Source organism: Alnus glutinosa, chromosome 5, assembly GCF_958979055.1.
Source record: "Alnus glutinosa chromosome 5, dhAlnGlut1.1, whole genome shotgun sequence".
Classification (NCBI taxonomy): Eukaryota; Viridiplantae; Streptophyta; class Magnoliopsida; order Fagales; family Betulaceae; genus Alnus; species Alnus glutinosa.
This window is the reverse complement of record NC_084890.1, coordinates 20,931,375-20,953,761: the sequence shown is the minus strand read 5'-3', so window position 1 is coordinate 20,953,761 and position 22,387 is coordinate 20,931,375. Positions and strand designations below refer to the sequence as shown.

At 38.8% G+C, this 22,387-nt stretch overlaps 1 protein-coding gene, 1 long non-coding RNA gene and 1 pseudogene across 2 annotated transcripts; all 3 read right to left on the bottom strand.

The window, feature by feature from the left end:
- Positions 1–2,554: 2,554 nt before the first annotated feature.
- Positions 2,555–3,704, bottom strand: LOC133869074 (AP2/ERF and B3 domain-containing transcription factor At1g51120-like; annotated as a pseudogene).
- A 2,951-nt stretch (positions 3,705–6,655) lies between these two features.
- LOC133867647 (uncharacterized) lies at positions 6,656–9,060 on the bottom strand. Its single transcript, XR_009900128.1, has 4 exons — positions 8,929–9,060; positions 8,786–8,851; positions 7,962–8,017; positions 6,656–6,928 (listed from the first exon to the last, which is right to left on the bottom strand). It is a non-coding gene; the product is annotated as an uncharacterized LOC133867647 (long non-coding RNA).
- A 7,448-nt stretch (positions 9,061–16,508) lies between these two features.
- On the bottom strand, positions 16,509–18,407 carry LOC133869956 (monolignol oxidoreductase AtBBE-like 15). Its single transcript, XM_062307058.1, has one exon. It carries the CDS (start codon positions 18,369–18,371, stop codon positions 16,761–16,763), a length of 1,611 nt encoding a protein of 536 aa, XP_062163042.1. The 5' UTR covers positions 18,372–18,407; the 3' UTR covers positions 16,509–16,760.
- Positions 18,408–22,387: the final 3,980 nt, after the last annotated feature.

The window sequence follows — 22,387 nt, the reverse complement described above, 5'->3', positions numbered from 1 at the left end:
TAGAGAAATCCGAATCAGATTTGATTTAGGTATTCTAAAGCCTATAAATAGAAGCCTTTAGGCATGTATTATTTACAGAATTCAGTATTGAATTCTCTTGAGCTTAGAGAGGGTGTTTTGGTAGAAATTGTGAAAATCTGATAGCTCTCTAAGAGTTGTCCGGTGTGTGACTTGGTCGTGTGAAGTCTAGATTAGAGAGGAGCCCTAAGCTAAAGGAATCCATTGAAGACCCCTTCAAGTAGGAGACCTGGTTGGTAAGCGTTCGTGTATAGGTATACGTAAGAGTGCAGGGTACAATCGTTGCATCAGGATATGTGAGTGTTACTGCTTTGTTACTAGCTTTGTCTTTTAAAAACAAACAACCACAAAGACCGGTCCGTTCGGAAACAAGCAAGAATTGGAACTCACTGACTAGGTTGTCCTCTTGCCCGTCCAGACACGGTAACAGACAAGGACCTTCTGCCAAGCCCGTTCTGACATGCGTCTTGGTCCATCCGGACGTAATACACAAAAAGGCACAACTGACTCATTGATCAATTTGTCTGGACACAAAAAATGGTCCGTCCGAACACCTAACTCAGAAATTCAATTCTAAGTGTTTTCTAAGTGTTGTTCTTGCATATTTTACCTAATTTATCACTTAGTCTATTTTACGTTTTTAACACTTAATTAATGTCTTAGACGTTATAGGTTTGCTTAACCCGATTTCGACAAGTTTTTTGAAGTTGAGTGCGACGTATCGATCGTGGGGATTGGGGTTGTGCTATCTCAAGAAGGGAAACTAGTCGAGTTCTTTAGCAAGATGCTAGGAGAAACAAGGAAGAAGAGGTCAACATATGAATTGGAACTCAATGCTGTCCTAAGAGCACTCAAGGTATGGGAACACTACCTAATCTAGCGAGAGTTCGTCTAATACGTGGACCATCAAGCATTGAAGTTCATGAATAGCCAACAAAACCTGAATCGAATGCATGTCCAATGGGTTTCTTATATCCTTAAAACATAGGTCGAGGAAGCTAAATCGAGTATTGTTTAAAACCCAGGCCCATTTTTGCTCATAGTTGGCTCTCTTTTCAGCCGTTTTGTTGGTTTTCATTTTAGTCTACATTTGGCTATCTTTTAGGCTTATTGCTATTTAAGACACATCTCCAACCACTATCGCCGATTGCCTCCGGTCATCGTCGTCGACCGCCTCCACTCACTTTGCCATCTCCAGCAAAAAAAAATATATATATATGAGAAAAAAATCAAACTCAAGGTTTCAGAATCTTTCACCTTGAGTTTAAGGTGGGATATTAGAAAATATTAAGAGATTTAATTTCAGAGATTTGTTGTGATTGATAGTAATCTCTTATAATCAGATTGATTGACTTGATTGTAATAAGATTTGATGGTAATCAAATCACATACTCATCTACCCCAATTCTCCTATAAATAGAAGTCTCATGTATTGTAAAAATATAAAGTGAATAATAGAAAAATGTAGCTCTTAAAGCTTTATCCTGTAGAAGTAGATCATAGATCGAACCATGTAAAATCTTTGTGTCTATTTTATATTTTGCTATTTTCCTTTGATTCCATAGCCTTATATTTTCTTTCACCCCTAAAAGAAAAGATAATGCTATAGAAATATAAAATGAAAACCGGAATAAATAAAATAAGAACAAGGACTTTACATGGTTCAGTCTATCACCTACGTCCACAGGATAAAGTCCATAGAACTACATTCTGCTTTTATTCTTTGATGAGTTTACAATACAAAAGGCTCTATTTATAGATCTTACAGATGAAACATAATCCTAATCAGATCCCTTAATTTAGGTTGATTCAATATTATTAAATCCCTAAATTTAAGGTAGTCTAATCTTTATCAAAGACAATACAATTCTCATTAAATCCCTAACTTCAGGGTAATCAAAATATACTCTAATATCCCCCTCAAACTCCAAGTGCAATGATACTGGAAGCTTGAATTTGCAATAAGTTCTTCTTCTTCTAGAGATAACAATGATCGACGATGGTCGATGGCGATGACTGGAGGCGGTCGGCAACGGTGATTGGAGATGCGCCTTAAATTTCAATAGATTAAGTATGAGCCAAAATTAAAGCCAACTATGAGCTAAAATAAGCAGGTTTTAAACAATATCACAAATACCAAAAAAATGATAGGCCAACTATGGAGCAAACTAAAAGCCAACTATGGGCTGAAATGAGAGCTAACTATGGGTTGAAATGGGTTTAGGTTTTACACAATACCATAAAGGTCAGACTTGAGTCTTTAAAAAATACCACAAAGGCTAAAAGAATAGGTCTTGGTCAACAATGGGACCAACAAGACCAAACAACGGGGCTAAAACAATATGGGACAAACAACCGGGCTAAAACAATATGGGACAATTTGGCCTCCTTTTTTTTTTTTTTTTTTAGTTAAACAAAGCAGAGAACAAGCTTGTTCAAGCATAAAACAACAAAAAGTTATGTATTATCGTTTTACACGTAACAATTATTAGAACAAAGTTCAAGTAAATTTCTTTCGTCTATCACACTAGACAAGTACGTAAATGAACTTTGAACATAAAAATTAGTGCCAATCGTCAGAGGTATCCTTGTTCCAGAAAAGATTCAGTCCCAATGGATATATAAAGGATAAAAATTTGTCCTTACCAATTTATCTTTAAACAACCTTTAGAATCAAGAGTTCTCCAATACGACATCCAAATTAATCCTTTTTTCTCAATATCCACCCGTGAATTTCTTTACCCATTCGGAGATCACTTACACTAGAAAAACACTTTAAAATTTCTTTTCAGCAGGTTCACATGTATAACATGTGATGATATCATTTGCCTTCAACTTTTTTTGCTTCACGAACCGGTTTCAAGTTTCAAGCTCTAGTGAAGACAAAGCTTTGGCTACTCCTCCAATAGCAGTATCGAAATTTCCATGACTTATTAGCTTGTCATAGAACACTAACTCAATGACATACACCCCACTGCCACCACCATTGTCTTCCAAACTTTCACAAAAGCAAGGAAAGTATTTGACTGCATATTTCTTTGCAATGACAAACCAATTAAGCTTACCTACATCACTTGGTGTTGGCTCCTTTTGACAAAGTTCGCTGCATGGAAACTGTTTGTTGCCATGCGCGCACTACCCTTGTTTGCTTGTGATTGATTCCAATTTCGTTGCCTTGAGATTGGGTACGAAGAAAATCGGCAAACTTGGATGGATAGGAACCATCCCTTATCATGTTAAACTGCTTATGTGCTGTAATGGTTTTGGAAATTAGGCTCTTGAGCAGTCTGGTCGGTCCATGGAAAATTTCACTGTGAATCCCCATTGTGAAGCTTGATTGCAGCGCTATCATAAGCCACGGCTAGCTGCTTCCTTGTCACACTTTAAAACACTTGACCGTGTAAATTGGTTCGCACGAAAATCTACCATTCACATATCTTTGAAGAGGTCCAACGCCATTCTAGAATCCCCAATTCGTGCATATCCCGATATAACAGTTGTCCACGTACGAACAACTCTTTCAGAAATTTCATCGAACAACTTCTATGCATAATTCAAATCTTGAGATTTCACGTCCATATTCAGAATATGAATACCCACATACAGATTATGAATATGATTACCCACAACTGAACTGCAAAATCCAAATCCAAACCTTGAGAGTTCACATGCATCTTCCTCGCCATCTCAACTCATGAAAATTTCTGTGGAGCCAACATACATTGAATCCTAAACACACCTAAAGAGAGAAGAGAGAAAGAGCCAATTCCTTTATTGGTGGGTGACCATGAAGAAGAGCTTGGTCATCCTGTGGGGAAATGAAGGAGAAAAAAAAAAAAAAAAAAAAAAAAGACAAACGGAATTCGTCGTTGTCACTATTCAAACCACGGTGCAACACACTGTGCTTATACAACTTGCGAATGTTTTCTCCGTTTTGCATTTCTGTTTTCGTAAACAACTTTGAGTTGTTTTCTCTTTTCTGTTTTTTCATGGTTTTTGTTTTCATTGTTTTTGTTTTAAAAACAATTGCCAAACGGTTACACATGTAACTGAAACATATTTCGCTGTTTTTAAAACAGAAAAAACTGTTCTAAAAACAGCTACCAAACATGATCAGACTTTTCCTTATCTATCTAAACAAAAGAAGACTTCATCTATTGAACCACGAAGAACCATGTACCGATGTACGTCTTATGTAAGATGCATTCTCACGAGTACTTTCCTGGGCTAGGGCTAAGTTCGGAAGAGAGGAAATAGAACTGAAGTTTGGGGATCAGTTCGTAGAAGCAGGGAGAAGCTAAGGTTGAAGTGCTGGCTTGGGGAGTTACGTGGCAGAAGCTTGGTGGTCGTTCGTGTGCGTGGGGAACAGCTGGCTTGTTACTCATTCGGGTGAACCGGTGGCGTTTTGGGAGCTGGAAGGCTTCAGCAGTTTTATGTTGGCTAGTTAGTCGTTTTACTCCAATACTTAGCCTTGTCGTTTTAGAGGCTTTCCTATGCGTTTTGTATTGAACCGTGTGCGAGCAGTATATAAGCTCAACCGGTGGGTTTATCAACTAACTTTGGAATTGTGATTGAATTGTTCTTTGGAGGTTTTGGGCATGCTGGAATTTGCCTATTATCAGTATTATCAATTTTTATTCAATTTCATCTTCAATTTCTCTCTAATTCTTCTCTAAATTCCTATAAAACCAGAAAACCTATTACAAATAGGTGTCAGATCCTATGAGAACCAGATCCCAAGCTATGGCAGAAGAAAATGTTCTACAGTTAGAAGGTGGGATGGTGACTCGATCTGAGATGAGACTAGAATTGCATGGCGTGATGCATACTCTGCAATCTCAGATGGCTCGGCAGGAAGAATTGAAGACAATGCAAGCTGAAAATGCAGCAGCGTTCCTACGTCTCGAGACCCTCATAGCTAAACAATCTGGATCAGGTGCGGGTTCCTAATCACCTATCCATCATTTTGAACTTCAGCATCAGAATTTTGAAGGCGGAGGGGAATGGTTTTGTCCTGGCGGATCTAGTTCCGGGGATGTATTCTTGAAACCGAATACAGTCCGTTTGGACTTTCCTTTGAGTATGGTGTTGTAGGGCCAAGCAGTTCTTTGAGTATTTCTATTTCTTCTTTTCACATGGAAGGAAGAGTACTTGTGTGGTTTAGAGAACTGCGTGCTAGCAATTCTGCTCTAACTTGGCCGGAATTTGTTAGATCTCTGCAAATCCGTTTTGGTAAGAGGTCCTATGACGGTCGAATGGAGACATTGTCGAAATTGAAGGCTCACTGGAGGAGTACAAGAATCAGTTCGACACGCTGGCTCTTAAGGTTCAGTACCTGCCGGAATTTCATAAGCTGAGCTGCTTTTTGGGGGGACTTAAGGACGAGATATGGCTACCGGCCGGTTAGGATGTTTAATCCTAAAACACTTGTGGATGCCTACTCCTTAGCTCGCAAGCAGGAGGAGTGTGTTCTAACGACAAAGAGGTAAATCTAATCAAGATCTGAGTGTCCAATTACCTGTTGGATTTACTAAGGGAAATACATTCCCGAGCACTAATCGGAATAATTTCCAAGACCAGTATCGGCAGAATGTAACCACACAACCCGGGGGTGGGGTGGTTGGTCGGGAGGGACCTAAACCGAACCAAGCTTTATCTCCCAGGCACAAATGGAAGAAAGGTGTCGGAAGGGCCTTTGCTATTCATGCGACTCTAAATGGACAAGGGGACATGTGTGCACTGTCCCGAAGTTGTTTATCATTGAGGTGCTGGAAGATAGAGAAGGTGACAAGAAAAAGGGTCCTAGCCCTGCTGAGGATGATCTGGGTGAATATTTGTATTGGAGGAATTCCCGGGAATCTCCTTAAATGCCATTACAGGCACTCCAAGTCCAAAAACTATGAGACTTGTGGGCTATATGAGGTTTCAACAGGTTGTCATTTTAATCAACTCCGGAAGCACAAATAATTTTGTGGATACAAAATCAGCGGCTATTCTTGGTATACGGCCTATAGAGCAGGACGAAATTCGAGTTTAAGTTGTGACGTCCCACATCGCATGGGAATGGAGATGTCCTTATATAAGTATAAACGCACCCTTCTTGACACAACGCGTTTTAAAGTTGTGATGGTCATGAACCTATCAAAACTCCGCAGTTAAGCGTGCTTCTGATACAATAGTACCAGGATGGGTGACCTCCTGAGAAGTCTGGTTTTGGGGAGCCAAAAACGGACAATATTGTGTCATTGGGAGTGGGTCATTACAAATGGTATCAGAGTCATTGCCCAGTCTGAGATGGGGGGAGCGTGCATAAGCCCATAAGGGTCGCTAGCGGGCATCTGCTCGCCTGTGAATGGGGATGTGCTTATATGTATAAACCCACCATTTTTGACACAACGTGTTTTAAAGCTGTGATGATCATGAACCTATCAGAACTCCGCAGTTAAGCGTACTTCTGCGAGAGTAGTTGTGACGACCCTTTTTTTTTTTTTTTTTTTTGAAACATACAAACAGATCTTCACAGTAGCACGACTACATGTCGCTCAGCCAACATATGGCACATGTCCCATAACATGCACTTGATAATCAGAGTTACATCTAACAACGGAATATAATACTCAATGTGCAGTGGAATACATATCATAAACAGAAATACATTTAATACATAACAGTTAATTACAACAAAAACCATTTACAAATCTATCTATTTAAGGCTTATAAAACATATTACACTAATTACATATTGAAATACAGGCTCAACAAATACTAATGCCACGTAGGACACGAGCCATAAATGAAATACCCAAAATGCGGACTATCCATGAGTCCGCGACTTATGACTGTCGTGATATGCTACAATCATAGCATCCCATACGCTAGGTGGACGAATCAATATCTATATCCGCATAACCTGCAACCAAAGCATCAATGTCTGTACAGTTGTGGGGGTTGCCGCATCCATACAGGTGGAATTATGAACCCACCGTCTTAGCATATATAAATACACTAAGACCTCAGAGGTATACTATTAACTGAGTTTTCGTAAAGAACCAACTTTTCTTTTACAGTCATGCGTACACTATAACAGCTACCAATTTTATAAACTTTTGTTTGAAAAACCCCCATAGCTGATATAGCAAACACCGACTAATAGAAAATATTTCAAGCATACTACGCAGCTGAGCTTATACGTAGAAGTTTCATTGTTGGAAACAACTACATACATCTTTACCTACTATATTACCTTTGATTTAGTAAGACTTAGAAAACAATGGCATTTAAAACATGCAAACATCCGATAGAAATATACATAAGTTCTTTTCCATTGAGGCTCTTATGCATATTAATACGTCTAGCATAAAACTACTATATATCATAACGTGAAAACAAATCAATTATCATAAAACAAATGTTATGCATGCTTGTCGTTCATTTGCCTAAGGGAATTGAACCCCGGTCTTATTCGTTTGCCTAAGGGAATTGAACCCCGGTCTTGTTCGTATGCCTAAGGGAATTGAACCCCAGTCTTGTTCGTGTCATGCTTAATGCTTATACTCAAATACTATACATTTAATTTCATGGACATGCCTTTAACACGTGCTTTATTCATAAGACATAAACAGTTCAACATGTCATTTTCTCAAACAATTTGCATAACTTAAATTTCTAACCGCAGCAGGCATCAAAACATAACTTAAAATTCCAACTGCTGCAGGCAATAAAACACTTCAAATCATATCTCAAAACACCAAACATATTTCATACTCATATCTCAAATCATCTTAAATCACATAAACATTATTGTCATATTTCAACATAATTAAAACTACTCAAAACATCCAAAAGATATAGTTAACATATTGTTGGTTCGATATGAAAACCATATTATTTGCATTCCTATAAAATAAATAAAAAGTAACTTTCTCAGTGAGTAGAATACTCACCTTGGCTATGCGGATTTAAACACTAGGTCCCCTAGACACCACCATGCAATACATCACTGTAAAAACAATACATTGCACATTATTGACAATTTCTAATATTTGACTCACATTTAGCTCTTAAATTGCTAAAGAGCTAACCCATTGAAAACTCATAATATTTTAAGGGTTCCAAATGCCTACCCATAAATCCTAAACACTAATTAAAACTCAAACAATACTAACCCAGAATATTTACTAAGGGTTAGATATTAAAATTACTATTTAATTATTTATTCATAATATTAATTACTAGCCCGTAATTAATTTCATTAAGCTATACAATATTTTCACTAACCCTTTTATAATAATATTAGCCCTAAAATTATATTCACTAATCTCTAGATTATTTTTCACTAACATTTTCTCCATAATATTAACCATCAAATTATCTTCATTAAACTTTTACATAAAACACTACCGTATTTAAAATAACATCAACCCATAACAAAAATCTTAGGGTTAACCTCACAAATACTGTTTAAACTAAATACCCATAATTATTTATTTTTATTAACATTAAAACCTAACCATAAATACTTATTTTTTACAAAACACATAGCTAATTTGGGATTAATCATCACTATAACCACAATACAAATTAATAATCAAGGTTTTAAACACTTAAAAACCCTAAGTTAATTTAACCCCTCAAATTAGAGTTTCCAAACTTAACCCATAGTTTATAAAACAATAACTTAATCACAACAAATATTAATCTCACTAACATAAACACTAGTATATTTAAAATAACATTAACCTATAAATTAGGGATTAAAGGAACTTACCTAAAAATTTACCCAAATAATACTCGGTGTTTGGAGAATCTTTGCAAGCTCCAAATAACACAAAGCCTAAAGAAAACACTATATCAAACTCATATTTTGCTAGATTTAACCAAAAATCTCAAAATATGAATTTAACTATTTACCTCAAAATAATCGGTAGAAACGTAGATTAGGCTTTGTAGATCACGTTACCGAAATCTGATTGAAGATTGGACCGTTAAATCTTCGTAGATCAAGGATTTTCAATAAAAATCCGTAAGAGAAAAATGAGAAGACACTACAAAAATACTGACAATTGGACGAGTGTCTACAGTACCGGTTACTGTAGACACGCGTCCAATTTGACACGTGTCTTATGAGACACGTGTCTAATTGTACAGCCGCCACAATTGGACGCGTGTATGTAATACGCGTGTCCAATTGGACACGCGTATTTAATACGCGTGTCCAATTGGACACGCGTATTTAATACGCGTGTCCAATTAGACACGTGTATTAAATACACGTGTCAAACTGTTATTTTTTTAAATATAATTTTTTTTTATTAAATAGAATTTCAACAATTGGACACACGTATTTAATACGCGTGTCCAATTGGACGCGTGTATTAAATACACGTGTCCAATTAGACACGTGTATTAAATACGCGTGTCCAATTAGACACGTGTATTAAATACACGTGTCAAAATGTTATTTTTTTTCAAATATAATTTTTTTTTAATTAAATAGAATTTTAACAATTGGACACGCGTATTTAATACGCGTGTCCAATTGGACGCGTGTATTTAATACGCGTGTTCAATTGGACACGTGTATTAAATACACATGTCAAAATGTTATTTTTTTTAAATATAATTTTTTTAATTAAATAAAATTTTAACAATTGGGGACGTGTATTTAAATACACGTCCCGGAATGGTGTAGGTAGGCGCGCGGGAGTTATCCCGCGCCCACCTGATGAGCATTCAAAAAGAATTTTTTTTTTTTTGTTTTATAAAGTACTCTCGTTGGCTCTCTCTCTCTCTCTCTCTGCGCGCTCTCACCTCTCTCTCTCGCCTCTCTGTCTCTGTCTCTCGCGGGGTCACGCCGGAGGGCCGGCTGGGTCGCGGTTCTGGTATCCTCTCCTCACGGGTTTCGCTGGAAGATCACTGGAGCCGCCGGAAGTCAGTCGGGTTCCGTCGGACTGCAGCGTACCTGCTGGGTGGTTTCACTCGGAGGCAGTTCTGTAGGGCCCGGAACGGCTTTGCGCCGTTCCTGGAGTGGAACTCGGCGAGGTGGGGGCAGGGCTGGGTTCCCCTGAGCTCACCGAGCCGATCAGCCCTCCCTCTCACGCAGGTTCACAGCCACTCCAACCCACTCTCGATCTCTCACTCTCTCGCTCTCTGTCTCTCGCTCTCCGTCACTCTCTCTGTCTCTGTCTCTCGCTCTCTCTCACTCTCTCGCTCTCCGTCACTCTCTCTGTCTCTGTCTCTCGCTCTCTCTCACTCTCTCGCTCTCTGTCTCTCGCTCTCTCGCTCTCTGTCTCTCGCCTCTCTGTCTCTGTCTCTCGCTCTCTCTCACTCTCTCGCTCTCTGTCTCTCGCTCTCCGTACGTCAATACTGTCTCTCGCTCTATCTCTCTCTCTCTCGCCCTCTCTGTCTCTCGCTCTCTCTCTCTCTCTCTCGTCAATACCGGACCACCGGCCAGTTCTAATTGGACGACCACCGGCCAGTTCTAAGTGAACCAGTTTCGAAACTGGTTATTTTAAAATATTGCTATTTAAAATATTGCTATTTAAAAGAAAATTGTTATTTAAAATATTGTTATTTAAATATTCTGCATGTGTCAATTTTCTTTTTTTTTTTAAAGCAATACATTTAGCCACGTGTATGTATACACGTGGCTAACAATTTAGAATTTTTTTTTTAAAAAAAAAAGCAATTTGACATGTGTATTAGAATACACGTGTCAAACCGTTTTGACACGAGTATTTTCATACACGTGTCAAACCGTTTGACACGTGTATTCTAATAAACATGTCAAATTGTGCAGTTCGTGACATGCACATTTGACACGCGTATCACGTGTGTCAAAATGTACGTGTCTAACTGTTTGACACGTGTACGACACTGTACACGTGTCAAACTGCACGTGGCTATTTGCATGCATTTTTGTAGTGAGAAGAGGCACTGCCTCCTGGGGTAAAAAGAAAAGAAAAGGCCGAATGGCCTTTTCTCTGGACAAGGCGCACACCGCGCCTTGTTCTTTTGAAGTGAAGGGCCACTTGGCCCTTCAACCTTCATTTTAAATGTGGGGCGCAGGTGCGCCCCACACCCCTTCTTTTAATTTTTTTTTTTTGTTTAAACTTCTTTCTTTTATATTTTTTTTTTCTCTCTCTCTTCCTGATTATTCTTCTCTATTTTATTCTTTTTTTATTTTATTTTCTTTAGACTTTAAAAATATTTTCTTGTATTTTTAACAATACTAAATTAACTTAACTAATTATTTACTTAAATTTTATACTTTAATTACTAAATAATTTCCGGACATTACAGTAGTACTAAAATAGGTGATTTCATGGGAAGTCTGGTTTGGAGGAGCCAAAAGCAGACAATATTGTGTCATTGGGGTGGGTCGTTACACAAGTTGCTAATGGAGAAGAGTTTACTAGTCCCAGCCGATGTAAGGATGTTGAAGTGAAAATGTAGGGGTTTTACTTTCGGACAGAATTGTTCATTCTGCCATTGGCTTCCTGTGCGGCAATTCTTGGAATTCATTGGCTTCGAACTTTGAGGCCTATCCTCTGCGATTTTTCAGAGCTACGGATGGAGTTCCAAAATGGAGGGACCAGATGTATTTTGTAGGGGCTTAAACAAGGTCCCGAAGTCAATCTTGAAGGGGCCGATTCTTTTAAACTTCCTAAGAAGGAAAGGAAAGGAGTGCTTTTGCAGCTTATGGGCCGATCTACCCATTCCTTGCAGTTACAAGGGTAGCAGGAACCGGAATTGCTTGATGCACAAGTAGTGCCCCCTCTTGTGGTAGAGGTTCTGCAACAATTTGAAGATGTGTTCAAAGAGCCCCAAGGGTTGCCTCCTAACCGATCCCATGACCATTCCATCACTCTACAGGAAGGTGCTCAGCCGGTCTTAGTTCGGCCATATCGATACCTTTTTTACCAAAAAGAGGAAATCGAGAAGATAGTGCAAGAGTTGCTGAATTCAGGGGTTATCCAGCACAACCAAAGCCCATTCTCTTCACCAGTTTTACTTGTATGGAAAGCCGATGGCACATGGCGGATGTGAATCGATTATCGAGCTTTGAACAAGGTAACCATTAAAGACAAATTTCCTATTCCTATAGTTGATGAACTACTAGATGAATTGTGGGGGGCTACATATTTTTCTAAGCTGGACTTAAGGTCCAGTTACCACCAAACCTAGGTAGTAGATGAAGACATTCACAAAACGGCTTTTAGAACTCATGAGGGCTACTATGAGTTCTTGGTGATGCCCTTCGAGCTAACCAATGCCACATCTACTTTCCAAAGCCTTATGAACCATATCTTCAAACCTTACTTAAGAAAATTTATTTTAGTTTTCTTCGATGACATCTTGGTGTATAGTAAAGACCTTGAAACCCATGCCACTCACTTATCCTTGACACTCTTAGGCAGAATTCTCTATTTGCTAAGATGTCTAAGTGTAGATTCGGTTGTTTAGAAGTGGATTACATGGGCCATTTTGTCTCAGCTCAGGGGGTTTGTGCTGACCCAGGCAAAATTAAGGCCATGGTGGATTGGCCTTTCCCAAAAACCTTGAAGGCATTGCGGGGGTTTCTAGGGTTAACCGGATATTATCGAAAATTCATTAAGGGATTTGGGTCCATTGCTGCACCTCCCATTAACCTGCTTAAGAAGAATGCATTTGGCTAGACAGCAGCTGCTCAGAAAGCTTTTGAAGCCCTTAAGCCGGCTGTAAGTCGGGCACCCATCCTAGCATCACCTAACATCTCCCAACCCTTCATCATTGAGTGTGATGCAAGTGGGGTGAGAATTGGGGCAGTCCTTATGCAGGAAAATAGGCCTCTTGCCTTCCTTAGTCAGGCTTTTAAGGGAAAGGTCGTACACATGTCAACTTATGAGAAAGAGCTATATGCTCTAGTGACAGCTATCCATAAATGGAGGTCCTATCTCTTGGGGCAGTCTTTTGTGGTTAGAACGGACAGCAAAGCCTCAAATTCTTGTTGGAACAGAAAGTTGGCACCCTATTCCAGCAAAGATGGCTTACCAAACTCCTTGGTTATGACTTTGTGGTGGAGTATAAAAAAGTAGTGGAAAATAGGGTTGCGGATGCCCTCTCTAGAAGAGAATTTGCTGAGGAGGAAATTTCCTTATCCCTGCTGTCTATTCCTACTCTAAGTTTGCTAGATGATCTTAAGGCTCAATATTTTGTGAATGCTAAACTGCAGTTGTTAATGGAGCAATGGCAAAAAAAATGAGCTAGATAACAAAAGGTATACCCTACGGGATGGGCTGCTACTGTATAAGACAGAATTCTACTGGGAGAGTCCCCACAGCTAAAGACTCAGGTCTTACTTTAAGTGCATAGTGATCCTATGGCAGGACACTCAGGGTATGAAAAAACTTTACAGTGAGCAAAAATGGATTTTTACTGGCAAGGGATGCGCAAAGATATAAAAAAAAATTTAACCAGGAGTGTGACACATGCCAGCAAAACAAGCATGAGAACATTTGCTCCGCTGGATTGCTACAACCATTTCCTATTCGTACTCAGTTGTGGATAGGTATTAGCATGGATTTTGTGGAGGGTCTGCCCTTGTCACAAGGCCACTCTGTGATATTCGTGGTAATGGACAGGTTATCAAAGTATGCTCACTTTGTGTCCCTATGTCATCCCTTCTCTATAGCTAAAATTGCCCAGATCTTCATTTCCAATGTATTTAAGTTGCACGGAATGCTTAACTCTATAGTTTCAGATAGAGACCCGACTTTCACTAGTGTTTTCTAGAGCGAATTGTTCAAACTACAGGGTATTTCCCTGAAGTTAAGCACAAGCTACCATCCCCAAACAGATGGCCAAATTGAGATAGTGAACAAGTGTGGAAATCTACCTCCGGTACTTCACTCAAGACAGTCCTAAACACTGGACCCATTGGTTGCCCTGGGCAGAGTATTGCTACAATACTGCTTGGCATGCATCTACCAAGTTGACCCCTTTTGAAGTTGTCTATGGTGTGCCCCACCTAGACTATTAAGCTACATCCCTGGTACTACCCGCGTTCAAGCCATAGATGAGGTGCTCCGCAACAGGGAGCAAATCTTCAACTTGCTTCAACACAATCTCCAGCACGCATAACAAAGAATGAAGAAATATGCAGACATCAGAAGGACAGAAAGGAAATTTAACCTAGGTCAGGCAGTTTACCTCCGCTTGCAACCCTACCGGCAATCCTCGATGACACACTGTCGATCTCTCAAGCTTGGACCTCGCTTTTATGGCCCTTTCAACATCATCCGAAAGGTGGGCGAGGTCGCCTATGAGCTAGGTCTGCCACGAGAGTCCCGCATACACCCGGTATTTCATGTTTTGCAACTAAAACAAAAGTTGGGATCCTTCTCTTCTGCTATTCCCAAGCTTCCTCCAGTTGACTCTAATGGAGTTTTCCGACCTAAACCCGTGGAGGTCCTCGTTCGCCGTTCTCGACCGCGTAACAACCAGCCTTTCATCGAGTTGTCGGTTCATTGGGAAGGCCAAACAGCCGACGATGCCACTTGGGAAGAGTTTCATGGCTTGAAAAATGCCTACACCCACCTTGTGGGCAATGTGTTTTGAAAGGGAGGTAGTGTCACGAGTACTTTCATGGGCTAGGGCTAAGTTCGGAAGAGAGGAAATAGAACTGAAGTTTGGGGATCAGTTCATGGAAGCTGGGAGAAGCTAAGGTTGAAGTCCTGGCTTGTGGAGGTACATGGCAGAAGCTTGGTGGTCGTTTGTGTGCGTGGGGAACAGCTGGCTTCTTACTCATTCTGGTGAAATGGTGGCATTTTGGGAGCTGGAAGGCTACAGTCGTTTTATGTTAGCTAGTTAGTCGTTTTATTCCAATACGTAGCCTTGTCGTTTTAGAGGCTTTCCTATGCGTTTTGTATTAAACTGTGTCTAAGCAGTATATAAGCTCAACCGGTGGGTTTATCAACTGACTTTGGAATTGTGATTGAATTGTTCTTTTGGAGGTTTGGGGCATCTTTGAATTTGCTTATTATCAGTATTATCAATTTTCATTCAATTTCATCTTCCATTTCTCTCTAGTTCTTCTCTAAATTCCTATAAAACCAGAAAACTTGTTAGATGCATCTTTTGTGAGAGGAAGGAGGCCGTTGGGGAGGTGGGGCTCGGCACTGAAACTTTGGTGGCTTGGGCTTCTTGTTGGTGAGGGAAGATATTTGCGCGGTGAATGCGGCAAAGTAGGTGGTGCAAGGCTGGATTTGCCAGAGAAGGTCACCGTATCTAAGATGACAGATTTATGGACGGCTAAAGGCCATAAGGACGGTGGCACTTTCTGGAGGTGGTTCGCGAAGAGAGCTGCCTTAGCGGTTGGTGACGTCTGGCCAATGAGAACAAAAAAGAAAAAAAGAAAAAAAAGAAACAGGAAAATAAAAAGAAAAAAAGAAAAAGGAAAAGATGGCAAATAGAATGACAAAATGAGCCCCCATCAAAGGTGCGCATAGAGAAAGCCATCAAAGTTTCTTCGTTTCTGGGTTGTGAAATGAAGAAAACAGAGAGCAAATGAGATTTTTTTTTTTTTTGTAAAATTTGATGCAAAGCCTATTGTGAGGAGATTTGTAAAATATTGAATATCAAGAAGAAGAAGACAATAAAACAGAATAACAAAGGAATTCACATACCATTGAATCGAACATTGGCTAACGCCTATAACTCTGATATCATGAAAGAAAAAATAATCCTATAGAAATATAAAATGAAAAGCATAATAAATAAAATAAGAACAAGAAATCCAAATATGAGAAATGCTTGGTGTCTTACTCTCATCCCATCATTGTTACGTAAACTAATAATGTGAGAGATATTAGAGAGAGTATAGTGGGATCCTGATTTTTTAATAACATTATTGGTCCACGTAGACAAGGATAGGATATGAGTGGGATGTGAGTGGGACACCAAGCATTTCTCTTCCAAATATACAATTCATCAAATCCCTAAATTCAAGGTAATCTAATCTTTATTAAAGGCAATACAATTCTCATTAAATTCCTAACTTCAAGGTAATATTTTGCTCTAATACTGATATTCAGTGATTCTTTTTTATTTTATTTTTACACATTTTCATATCAAAATATATTTATAACCAAGGCCATTAAAGTCTATGTTATGTGGTTTTCTATAGCATTTGGTGTATGCAAATTGATATTTTAGTTAGACAAACCATGTCACATTAGTTTTGAGGGATGATAGTTAATGAATAGAATTACTCGCTAAAGTCACATTCTAGCAATTTTCATCAAAATTTCGAATGGAAGTTAGATGTAGGAACTTATTTGTCAATTTTGCTTAGATTAGAGAGTTCTCAATCACTTTTTATACCTCTATGGAACCATTTGCAACTCACTAAAATCCCGTATACTGATATTGCTTTTTCAAATAAATTTTACTAGCATGAGGTAAATTGTTCAAGTTGGAAGTGCAAAAAATGCAAAATTAAAAATAAAAGGTTACAAATTTAGTCGTTTATATCTTCAAACAAACACCCAAAGAAACAAAAAATGAGCAAGAAACAGAGAGCAACCGACGAAGTTTGTGGAAAAACCAACAAAAGCTTTCACTTACTCCTTGTGATACCCACATTGCTTGATGATACAAAGGAAACTCCACCAGCCTATCTACTAATTTACTGCCCCAACAAACCTCTACCTAACCAACATATCAAACTCATTCGACGCTCAAACTACTAACCACTACCCTCTTCACTCTGCCTGTGCAAGAGGTGGGATGCTCTGTTCATGCCTGAAGAAGTTCTCTGGATCGACTTTCGTCTTTACTTTCACCAATCTGTTGAAGTTATCCTTGAAATACTTGTTTCCCCAAGCACTTGCCTCTGTTAAGCTGGCGTTGCTTCCCTTGTTCATCCCCAAATCAAGATCTCTGTAATTCACGTATGCAGTCCTCGGAAGCATCGAAACGTAAGGAGCCATGTAATTGTAGAGATTCCTAATCCAGTCCACGTGCGGCTTCGCCTTGTCCATATCCCCATCTTTCCATAAAGACAGGTACTGGATTTTGAACAAGGTTCCGTTTCTGTGAGGAAAAGGAATTTCAGATTCTGAAATCTTGCTCATCATTCCCCCATATGGATTGAATACCATCAAAGGGCTGTCTTCTTGCTTTAACCTCTCCCACAGCCCCTCCAGCGCAGTCTCTGGGATTGGTTCTTTGACAAAGTCTGATTTTGCTTTGAAATAGTTCTTGAATGTCGACTTCCCCTGGAGAAGAATTTCAGGGGATGTTCCACTTGGGTACCCGGCGATATAAAGCACGGCTTTAATCCAGCTTGTTTCGGTGCAATCTTTTGGTGTCAAACCCAGCTCCGGGAAGCTTTCTTGCATAACTTGGAGGAGCCTGTCAGCGCCATCGAGAAACAGAGCATTATAAGAAGTTGTTACTGTTTTCTCACTTTTAGAACCAGCAATACTGGCCGGTTGAATGATGACCCTGATGAAGAGATTCTCATCAAGCTTGTCGGCAACCTGTTGCCATTTATAGAGGAGCTTTGTTGCGCCTTGTTCTAAGGTTTTAGTAACAGTGAAAACTGTTACGGTTGGGGGAACAGAAACAAGCTTTATCTTCCACCAAAGAATGATTCCAAAGCTTGCTCCTCCCCCACCTCTAATAGCCCAAAAAAGATCCTCTCCCATGGTTTCCCGGTCTAGAATTCTGCCATTAACATCGACAATCCGTGCATCAACGACATTGTCAGCACCAAGGCCGTATTTTCTCATCATGGGACCGTACGCGCCTCCGGTAATGTGCCCGCCAACGCCTAAGCTGGTGCAAAGGCCGGCCGGGAAGGCATGAGCTTCACTTTTCTCAGCAACTCGATAGTAAACTTCTCCAATAGTTGCACCCGCCTGAATCCACGCAGTATTGTCTTCCATATCAACGTTTATGGATCTAAGCTTTGCCAGGTCGACAATAATGAAAGGTGACTCCATTTGGGAAACATAAGACAGACCTTCATAGTCGTGGCCTCCGCTGCGGACTCTGAGATGTATTCCGAGCTTCTTGGAACAAATTACCGCTGCTTGCACGTGCGATTCATGCACAGGCAAGAAGATGAACTCGGGCTTCGGCGCTGAAGGGACCAAGTAGCGGAGGTTTTGTGCAGAGGATTCAAGAACAGTGGTAAAGGAAGAATTGTCCGGGGCGAAAAAAGCAGTGGCTAGTGGGATGGAAATATTCTGAGAATTAACAGAGAGGCATTGGACGAATTGTTCTTGAGTTAAAGCTGAAGCTGCCAACGAAGCTGACAGCAAGAGTACCAAAAGTACTGAAAACAAGGAAGAGCTTAGAGACGCCATCGTTTGCTCCTTGTTTTGTGATGAAGAACAATAGGAGTGACAGCACTCTTATTTATTGACTTGGGTGCATGGGTGACGGCCGGCAACGTGTAGTTGAGGTAATGCAGACGTCAAGGATGTTACTGTTGTGATCGTTTGGGTCAAGGGGTCTTTGTTCTAATCACGGAACTGGAGGAAAATTGATGTAAATGATCATGGATCTTCAGCATGGACCACTTATTAATTTCGGAATTCAATCCAGATTTGCTACTTAGATGCATGTTTTTCCTTGTATTCCAATGCCAGAAAAAAGATTCGTTTCACACAGGTGGACGGGAAGAGTATTATTACTCAAATTAAATTATAACTACATAGTTCAAAAATTCTAGAAACCTAAAATGTTTTCTGTTCAATTAACTCCCCCCCCCCCCCCCCCCCCACACCCACCCACCCACCCACCCACTCACTCACTATCAGTAACTATCCAATATCTGCATGCTTTTTATGTATATCATATTTTGTATATTATATATATTATAAATTTACTAAATTGACGTCTTTTTGAATTAAGTGTAGATTCTGTTTATATTGGTTTGGTTGCTGTGTTAGTTTCTTGTGTAAATTCTAGTGAAAAGGTAAAATTAACATGAAATCAATATATTTTTTAAAAGATTAGGGTTTAAAAAAAATTAAAACAAGGCCAAAACACTAAAATCCGGCTAAATTATTTTTCAAATCGTATAAATTAGGCTTTAGTAGAGACATTATGTGAATAACGGATAATAACCGCATTTAATAATAATATAAATTTAGTTAGTAAAAACATAATGCGAATGCATATCTAAAAGTAAGTCGCATTTTGTGAATGCAATTATGAATATTACAAATAATCATTCGCATCCGTATGTACACTCGTAATTAATATGTTTTTCGATCATAGTTTTTTGTTGCGATTTGGAGAAAAACGAATAATGAATATTTTGAACCGTATACACAAATGACTGATTGAGAACTAAGTGTTAGAATACTTGGTCCAGTCAAGAAAACAATCATATGAGAAAGAAATACAATTAACTGATTGTGGATTATTAATAAGAAAAATTTACATTCTTTGTCATATAGATGTGATCGATCGACTTTCCCTCGGCCATAAATTCTTCTGTTCTTCTTTTTCTTTTTCACAGGAAACAAGAAACTACTGTTTTTTTTTTTTTTTTCCTTATTTATCTCTGGCTTGGACAAAAGAAGAGAGAAATCATTGAAGTGGGGGTGGTATGAGTAGAATTAAAGAACCGATAATTTATTACAAGTTTGAATACCGCACTACTTTGGCCCACTTTTTCTTACATACTTTTTGAGATCATGGCTTGGTCATGCCAGGCTTCTTCGTCTTATTGACACAACTAAACAAAAGGGGATTAATAAATGCCGACAAAATTAGCGAAAGGAAGTCATCACATCCTCCAGGTTTATGAAATTAAAGCCATTCTTTAACAGAAAAATTAAAGTGGGCTGTTGGAAACGTGGAGCATGGTGGGTATGCATCTTAGGTGTTTACGTGAAGTTTGAGCTTTCAAATTGGGGGAAAAAAGAAAAAAAATCAAAATTTCATTATACTAACACTGTATATTTTCTTCCTTATATATATTAAGAGTACATGCATATTTTAGATATGAGAGATTTGGTTTATTCCGACTAAATTAGAAGAAAATTATACTATTGGTCCCTGTGATTAACCTAAATTTCAAATCACTTCTAATAGACATGTGGTATAAAAAAATAATATAATTGTAGGATCTTTGTGGTAAGCAAAAAGTATAAATTACTCTATGAAGTCGTTTTCCGTCTACAAAGTTGGTAGAAACTCTTAAGTTGCCACGTCAGTCCAATAAAAATGCAACAAGTTTTACTCTTAATAAAAAATATATTAATAAATTAAAAATTAAAAACTTCAAATTTTATTTTTAATTTTTTTCAAAAAAAAAAATATGAAAAAGGGGGTTTGGGGGGTGGCTGCCACTTTGGGATGGGGGGCGCCACCTCTGGGGTGGCTCGCCGCCTCCCCCATGGGCCGAGGGTGGCCACACACCACCCCCAGCCCCATAAAGGGTGGCTCGCAAGCCACCCCAGAGTAAGGAGTTGGTAGAGTCATCATTGGGTAGCTCCTAGGCTACCTCAGAGCTGGCTAGGGGTGGCCTGCAAGCCACCCCAGCCCATAGGGATGGCCGCGCGGCCACCCTATAGGCCAATGTTGTCATGCAAACTACCCAAAGGTGGTTACCACCGCAACCACCCCCTGCCCATGGGGTGTCGGGGAGCCACCCCAGAGATGGCGCAGGCGAGCCACCCCCTAAACCCCCCTTTTTGTTTTTTTTTTTAAAAAAAAAAGTATTTAAATTTAAAGTTTTAAATTTTAAATTTTAAATTTTTTTTTTTTAAGAGTGAGATGTGTCGCATTTTTATTTGGCTAACATGAAATCTAACGGTCTCTGTTAAATTTGTGGATGAAAAATGACTTTAGAGAGTAATTTGTAATTTTCACCTACTACAAGGACCTGACAATTATTTTTTTATACCATATGGCGTAGTTTGTAATTTATGCCAACCACAGGGACCAATGGTATAATTTTTCTTTAAATTAATGATTATAAATTTGATGTCGAGTTTCGTATGCAAGTAATATATGCATGATATGAGCCAAATACGAATAGTGAACAATGTTACATTAACTCGAGCATACGATGTCATTTCAATGAAATAAATTGTAAAAAATAAATGTTTGATTTTATTCTTTTATACATTTTGTATTCATTTCAATATAAAAGATGTGCAAATTCGCCATTGAATCTATGGAACTCAATGGTAAATTTGCAAAAGAGATTTGTTAGAAATGTATAAGAGAATGACATCAAGTACATCTCATTGTCAAACTATAAAGCTGATGTAGGCCAGTTTTACTAGTTTTTTCTCATGCTCGTTTTAGTTCAAAAATCGTATATTCTGATTCCGACATCATATTGAGACAAATTTGGTGGCGTTGGAATGCTTATTCAGAAGGCTACAATTTTTTATTTCATGAAAATTTTGTAATTACAAAGTTTACTAGTGGAAAGTTGTTGTTCTGTATTGTTTCTACCACAAAGTGTTTTTATTTCGTTTTTTTTTTCATTATTAGCTTTTAGGGTTTCATATTTAGGCTCTATATAAGCCTAATAAGATGACCTTATTTGCCATTTTATGTATTTTGATCATCCTATTAATACGAAAACACTTGATAAGTGGCTTTCTATCACTTTTACCACAATTCCTTGACAAAATCTTTGTTTAAGAAGAGTTGTGATTCTATTATTGTATTCCACTGCGAACCCACTGCACTATCATGCATCAGTTGTTATTATAGCCCAGTAACTTTCCTGCCATGCCACGTAGAAGACCTGATGGAGGCCTTGGTGTTATGCATAAGTGCAAAGAAGCAACACATCGTGAACGACTAGCATTTCGTTTGCAGTGCATGAAAGAGCAATATATTGCATGACCTACGCGACTGATGGAGCAAATCAAAGCCTTATTCGATCAACTTGATGCCCTGGATGCTGCTAATGGTCGTCCATGTCAAACAACTTCACGTTTCCTGGATGAGGATGATGTGGTTACCTTTAGTGAGGCCCGATCTCAATGGAAGAAGATAGGGTTTTACGCTTGGAGACTGTGGCGAGCCACTTTGACTGTTATTTGCGAGCCTCAAATCCATCTATCAAACCCATCTTATGTAGAGGAGGAAGATGAAGTTTTAAAATAATAACTAGACTCCAAACAAAACCTAGAAAAGGGGGTTGAATAGGTGTATACAATATAAGGCAAAATTAAAAATTTTATCAACCACAAACAAACAATCACCAAAATATGAAAAGCAATAAAGCAATTGACATAGATATTTGATGACGAAGTTGAAACTTTTTGAACTCAGAGAAAAACCACTATGGTGAAGCCAATCCAAGGAATCAATTCAATAATAAAGAATCCACGAATTACAAAAA